General features: G+C 36.7%; 1 protein-coding gene across 1 annotated transcript; it reads right to left on the bottom strand.

The window, feature by feature from the left end:
* Positions 1–1,553: 1,553 nt before the first annotated feature.
* Positions 1,554–6,507, bottom strand: LOC109064641 (GTPase IMAP family member 8). The gene is made up of 6 exons (XM_019081678.2): positions 5,957–6,507; positions 5,139–5,855; positions 4,310–5,017; positions 3,903–4,021; positions 2,696–3,362; positions 1,554–2,430 (listed from the first exon to the last, which is right to left on the bottom strand). Exons 1-6 carry the CDS (start codon positions 5,997–5,999, stop codon positions 2,162–2,164), a joined length of 2,523 nt encoding a protein of 840 aa, XP_018937223.2. The 5' UTR covers positions 6,000–6,507; the 3' UTR covers positions 1,554–2,161.
* Between the last annotated feature and the right edge of the window lie 1,137 nt (positions 6,508–7,644).

The following is a 7,644-nucleotide window of genomic DNA, read 5'->3' as shown; positions in this document are numbered from 1 at the left end:
AATGTGTTTTCCTCAGCATTTTACACAAAGTCCTGTCAGTAATTGAGTCTTTGTAAACTTCACTGAATGAGCGCAAGTCCGTGCATCAATCAAACGGCGGTGGGAATGGAAGCGCAATAACCCTTGACTGAAGCCCACATAGATTAATTTACTACCGTTTTCATAGGCTTCAATTGGCACAATGTTTGAAGGAGAGCATTGTGCAGAATAAAATTTCCTCGATAAATTGGCCTTTTAATCCAACCAATTGATTAATAATTGACAGGTTAATCGATTATCGAAAAAAATTTTAGTTGCAGAACTAGTATTGTTATTGAAAATAGTTTTGAGTTTAAATACTGATGTAGTATCAAAGGTTTTGGTCAGGTGTATATCATGCTTTAAGCAGGTGCTTCTGCCTTCTCAGGTTGTGATAGTGACATGGCCTCACTGCTACTGCTGGTCTACCTACTGCCACCACCTCCAAGTGGAAAGAAGGGAGCTGTAAAGATCAGTACCTGGGAAGCTGTGGACCATGTAGTCAAATTTCATAAGGTCAGTGTGTCCTGATCTCCAATGGCAATAGCCATTGTCAAAAGTCAATTGTGTAACCCCCCAGAATATATCCTGCATGGGAAAGCTAACTGTGCCATCAAAGGTTTCTATCAGAGTGTGACTTATCCATCAAAATGTGATGTTCAGTGTAGATTCATTTCAGTTTATTGTTATCTTACAGTCATGTCGCAGCCTTCAGGAGCACTCTGGTCCAAACCAGCGGAGGCAGCCCTACATCCTGGCAGTTGGGACGACAAGAAAGCACATACACGAGTTCTACATTGCATTGGATGGTGATCTCCTTCCCTGCAAGGGCAAGTCTTCCCTGTCAGCCTTTGATGAACTTTTCAAAGCACATTATTTTTTCGGCATCTGTTTTTGAACATCCATGAACTGTTAAATAAAACAGACATAAAAAGCACTGACTTGGAGTATTTTTCATTCACTGATGGTTCTAGGTTTACACTGCAGGTGCTGGAAACTATTGAAACATTGTAAATAAAAACGTACCAGCTTTAGAGTACATTTGTACTCTCCATGTGTTAAATAATGAGCTCTGCAAAGGTTCTAGGTTTACACTTGCAGGTGTTTAAAATAATTGAAACGGTGTCAAAAAGTGCTATTTATAAGAGTACATTTTAACTCTCCAGGTGATCAAATGTAACTATTTTGAGAGTATTTATTTTACACTTTTTACAGTGTTCAATGAACACCGAACTCTTGGACCTATATATAAACTGAAACCAGTGTTCAGTGTACTCCTATAGAGTACATTAAACACTCAGATTTTTGCTGTGTATAAGTACTGCACTGTATATAGATGCTTTTTCATTGGTGACAGCTCCTCTACTATTCTTACTATGGAACATTTACTATATATTCAATTGCTGTTTACAGAAAATATATATACTTGAACCAGTTTATAAAAGATGTGTGCATATTCCACATTGTTGTCGATGTAAACACAATCATGAATAATGTTAAAGTACACAAAGAACACAAAAGTTCAAGTACAAATTTTAATGGTCTTAAAATCACACTTTACAGTTTTCAATGATCTTACATTTGTTGTATATTGAATATATTGTTGAATTAACAAACCCTATGTAAGAAATGCTGCTATATGTATTTATTTTATATAGTTATGTCATTACTTAATGTTCCTGAAATCCATTTTTGAGTGGTATTTGTACCACGGGTGGTACAGTGGAACACTATTTTGCAAGCTTACATTTATGCATTTTGCACTTTTATCCAAAATGAATTCACATTCAAGCTACACATTTCATGAGTGTGTGCATTCATCGAGATTAAACCTGGGTATACATCTTTATTAAATATTTAATTGCAAGTACTTTTTAAGGTTTATACATTGTTTTTACTTGTGTTTCTGATGTTTGTTTAAGTGTATATGTCATGTGTTGGTGTATCATGGTCTGTGTATGGACACTGGAATACAATTTCTGACATCTGCCATATAAACCAAAAAGGCTCATGAGCTTCTTAACTGTCTGTTGAGTTTTCTTTTTGAAACGCTCAAGTACAGGTACTAGCAGAAATGCATGTTACCTGATCTGTTAATATTTTGATTGTTTCATCTTGTCCCACAATGCACAGAACAGTTGCTTTATATTGATCTTGATCTTGAATGCTTTTTTGCACTCGTATCACGAGCAGGTTTCAGATTGCCCACTGGTTGTCTGGACCCTGGAATATCAACCTTGACATCTTCCATCTTCTGATACTGAGTACTGGATGCAATGCTCATGGTGTCATACCCTGATGATGTTGCATCATTTCCTGGACGCCCAAGCCAATTACTTACTTTAACAGTAGAGTTGAGAACATCAACTCCAAATACACTGTTTACGTCAGAAAATCCAGAATCTCCACTCACTGAAAACACATTGATTTTTAATGTTAGACATTTTGGTTACAGTACATATAAGTAAAGCTATTATGGAAATCATTGTTCATTCCATGCATCATTTATAGGTACTTTGTGCCTCTCTAAACATACTGCAAATGTTAATAATAGTATAAATATGTTAAAATAGTAGACTGCACATTTATATGTATTGTGCATGTAATATGAAAATTTATTCTATATAATTTACATTATTATTATAGTTTATATATTTCTATATAAACAGAAACATACTATTTGGGATTGAGCCATCAAAACTTCCTTTTAGTTCATGAGATGACTGCTTGGGGTTTTCATCTGGATCCGCCACTAGTGTTTTCAACACCCTGTCAATAAGTTCATCCTCACGTTTCATCCACTCCTCTTCAGTTAGTGTCTTTGACCCACTGAGCCACCTGAGGACTCCTGGCTTGCTTGCCTTTTTTTCAAGAGTGAAGTATTCACCTCTATTTCTTGCCACCATTTGTTCAATCATCTTTAACAAAACTCTGACTTGAGATCTGTTATCCCAGTCATTGTCTATCACATGATATCTGTTTCCACACTTACTTATCAACTCTTGCAAAGCTTCTCCTTCGCATGCAATATACTCCTCAACTGGTTTATTCTTCAGCCAGTGTGCCTCAGTGAATAATATTATTGTATGTCTCCAGACATTCTCTCTAAAAAGGCTCATGAGCTCCTCCACTGTTTGCTGACATTTCTTTGTAAAAGGCTTGCGTACAGGCAACACTAGCAGGAATGCATGAGGTCCTGGAGAACAAACTTCCAGACTGCATAAAATTTCTTTTTCATTTTCCAAAATTGATGTGGACCAGCCAGGTGTGTCCACCACTGAGACATGATGTCCCTCAACTTTCCTCTGTTTTGTTATACATTGCCTTGTATGGATTTCATGACCCTAGAAGAAATTACAATGAATTACTCTAAACAAGAAGAAATAAGTTTCTAAATGATTCTATTTAAAGTGAAGTACAGCAGAACAGTAAGAAAACTCTTTCAAAGGGCTCATAAATAATCATCACAAAACATAAAAACAGTAAATGATCATGCAGCTAACAGGCAACAGTGCTGTGAAAAAGTCATAGGCATGTAAAGCTAATAATTGTAAGTTTTGTTATGAGCAGTTTACATTTCCAAGCTCCTTTTGCCATTATTTGTATTAGTCCAGTGAGATTTTTGTATTGACAGGAAGTCCGATAACAGCCAGTGCTCCACTCTGAGATCTAGTCTCACCATCATCAAGTCTGTCTATTATTACATGAATAAAGAGAAAAAACTGTTGTCAGACTCCCCCTGGATACAAAAATCTCTAATTATAATACAAATAAAAATAACTGTCTTAAAACTATTTTTGGGGTGAAATACTAACATGCCTCAGACTTTTGCGCAGGATATAGAAACGAATCTTAAATATCACTAACATGGAAGTATGATATACCTCTCCCAGTGTGGGCTCAAAAAAATATCCTTGCAGAATGGTGTTTCCTGACGTGCTCTTCCCGACTCCCTCTGCTCCAAGAAGCACGATCCTCACATTTGAGAGATTGTATTTTCGGTCTAGTATTGATGAAGAAGTACCAGAGTGTTTACTATTAAAAATTCACACCATGCCTCAGTTCTATATTATAAATATAGTCACAACTAAGGGCTAAAGTAGAGTGCCTGCATAATTTTATTACAATTTTTCATTCAATTATAAAGTATGTCATTAGGTTCACAATGATTGGGATTCAGATTTTAATTCATTCCTTCCTTTAAACGTGAAAATACATTTTTTCAAATCATATTGTTTTTAATTGCAATTTAACACACGTTACAAAGTAGCAAACTGTGCACATACAGTACCTTTAAGCAACTCTTTAAGGATATGTCTTTGCTTGCTCACGTTCATCTTGTTAGTACTTGCAGTTTTTCTCTTCTTTTCAAGCTCAGTGATTGGATCATTTATTTCTGGAACATAATAACAGCCATTGTTCTCCGTCACCATTTTTTCAATCTTTTCAAGGAGTTCCACTACTTGTGTGTTGTTATTGTGCCATTTACAATTTAAAACATGATATCTGTATCCACATTTTTCCATCAGCCACTCAAGGCGTCCTTCTTCTGTCTCAATACGTTCCTCAATGGTTGTATCGCCAAGCCAGTCTCCTCGAGTGAACAGCACAATTGTATGATTCCAGACATTTTCCCCCAAAAGTCTCATATGTCCCTCCACAGCAGTTTGATAAGACTTGTCAAAAGCTGTGGCAATGGGAACAGTTAACAAAATAGCATGTGGTCCAGAAGGGCATAAATACACACTACATCTGATCTCCAGTTTGTCCATCTCTGATGTGTTTTCAAGAAGACTGTTATAGTACCAGCCTGGAGTGTCGACCACTGTTAGCTGTCTGCCATGTACTTTAGCATGACCAACTGCACAGCGCACTGTTGTTCTTGAATCGTCAACTTCAAAAGCTTCTTCCCCCAGAATGACGTTGCCTGCAGAGCTTCTCGCAGCCCAAGAAGCTCCAACTATCACAATCCTTATATCAGTCAGATGTTGTGCCCCATCTAAATAAGGAGAGTTATTTAAGGTTTTAGCATCACATTATCAACAGTAAATATACACCGTATTTTTTATATACTGTATATTGAGTCTTAACTTATAGATAATTCCAATGCACTTTTTTACCTCTGCTGTCAGCTTTAAGTTCAGTCGTTTGTTTTCCTTCCGTGAGTATTCTTTGTTTGTCTCTTTTATTTGTTGTTTTTTCCTTCTGAATCCATGCAGATATGCTTTGGCTGATTTTAAGACATTGGCCCTTGTTTTGTGCTGCCAATTTCTCAATCTTTTCCAGCAGTGCGATCACTTGAGTGCTGTCACTCTGGTTGTTAATATTAAGAATGTGGTATCTGTTGTGACACCTCCCTAATAGCTGTTCGAGATCTGGCCATTTTCTGACCTTGTTTTTCAAAGAGCTCTCATCACATGGCTCGGTAGAAGTGAACAACACAATAATGTGTTTCCAGACCTCATTAGACAAAAACTTTATTTGTTGTTCCAGAGTCATTCTGTAGATACTTGGAAATGCTAAATATACAGGTATGACCAGAAGGATGGCATGAGGTCCAGGAAGACATAGTGTTGGACTTTTTATAATTTCCAGTCTATCAAACTGTGGAGTATTTTGAATAGTATAATGCCACCACCAGCCTGGTGTGTCAACAACAATCAGATGTCTTCCGTCCACGTCTCCTGTAGCTTGAACAGATCGTGCTGTTCTTCTACTAATATCAAAAGCATTTCTCCCCAAAATGATGTTTCCTGCTGAACTTTTTCCACTTGCTTCTTTTGCCCCCAACTCTCGACCCCCAATCATTAATATTCTTATTTCAGAGAGTCTTGTATCTAAAAAAAATTATGTATTTGAATATTCTTCTGTCATGAATTTAAAAAGCAGTATTTGTAAGCAAACGGAAAGTACACAAAAAGAGGAATTAAAGACTTACTGGATCCAGAGGTAGAGTCTTCCATTGTCCTGTTTTCTGACATTTTTATTTTTATTTTTTAATCTTTGCTATAGTTTCTAAATGTTGTTACTGCTGCTGAACATTAACATTATTTTACAAGACATAAACCAAACAAAAATGCATTGTTGCCATGTACAGCAGTGGTGGATCTGTATATTCTTCTGCCAGCTCACATTATTTGTAAGCAAGCCTTTGTCACAGTTCCTTGAACTATGAAAAAAAAGAACTATAAAAAAAGAACTATGAAAAAAAAACTATACATTTGTCAAAATAGCTTGATTTTTGTGCGTCAAAACACGAATCTGTCTTTCCGGCTGGTGTTAAATGAAAGTGAAACAATTGTTGAAGCCGGGGTTGCCAGGTCCAAGAAAAATTTCCAGCCCAATGACAGCTTAAAACCTGCTCAAAAGGAATGAAAAGTAGCCCAATTTTTTCCCTTGTCCAATCAGAGTCAACTGCTGGATTCTCACAAAGGGGAAAGTTTACCATTTCCTCTGATATTTTGTGATACTTGTAGGTACAGCATACTCCTCAAATAACTTACCTTCTCTTCTCCTCCCATTGAAAAAAACGTTGACAGATGCAAACCTAATAAATTCTCTTCTCTTCTCTTCTCTTCTCTTCTCTTCTCTTCTCTTCTCTTGTCAACACACAAGAATCAATATGAGATAAATCAACACTGGCAAACTGATTTAACATTACAATGGCTATAACCAAGAGTATTTACTTACTGGATGAACTCGAACACTTGACCTTTGTTTTTTCTCTTTTTTTTTTCTCTTTTTCCAGAACTCTTCAGAACATTTTCTTCTTACATTTGTAAGATTTCAAGAACCTCAGACACTTTGATCTTTTGAGATATGAACAATACACACAGTCAGGGCCGTGCACAGACATTTTGAGGGGCAGTGGCCCAAACCAAAAAAAGGGGCACTAGGGGGTGGGTGCTTGTTAATACAAGTGATACAGTTGTTACAAATATACAATTAAAAGAGAAGAAAGCGCTGTAATAATTTCAGACTTTATTGTAGATGTTTTGATAAAAGAGTGGGCTCTCCCTCACTCTCTGAGCCTGCTTCTGCGTCATCTTCGGTGGAAGTAGGGGAGAGTGGGGTAAGTTGACCCAACCCTGTTTCTTGGCAACTGTACACTTTTACTGTCATGTGACGATGTATTTTGGAACCACCCATCATTTCTGCCAGACTGTGATAAGGAGAAACACATGGGAGGAGTGGAAGGTACCCATTTACTTTAAATACTGTTTTTGGATTCTCCAAGTGAAAACAGATGTAACGGTTGTTACATCAATCATGATTTAGCAATAAAACCATGCCAATCATTTAGATAAATATTAGCCTGAACTGGTAAGCTATAGCAGCTATTTTTTTCCAAAATGGCAGCTAGGGGGAAAAGTGAGCCAAATGTTGTTGGGTAAATGGAGTCAGCATTTTAATTTACCCCACCATAAGGCAGTGTACTTAAGTTAAATCTCTGAATTATAAACTGATGTCTGAATGTGATATTACTGGTTTAGTTTATCATATACATATTATTTGATAGGGACAGTGTACAAGTGCACCAAATCCTTCTCTGATAAGAACCAGAAAATGCTTTTCACATTATAATCAGATATATCCAGGACAGACAGAGGTAAACAAGGGTGCCAG

The sequence above is a fragment of the Cyprinus carpio genome, chromosome A25 (assembly GCF_018340385.1).
Source record: "Cyprinus carpio isolate SPL01 chromosome A25, ASM1834038v1, whole genome shotgun sequence".
Classification (NCBI taxonomy): Eukaryota; Metazoa; Chordata; class Actinopteri; order Cypriniformes; family Cyprinidae; genus Cyprinus; species Cyprinus carpio.
Note: the sequence above shows the minus strand (reverse complement) of the source record. Positions and strands in the feature narration are given on the sequence as shown.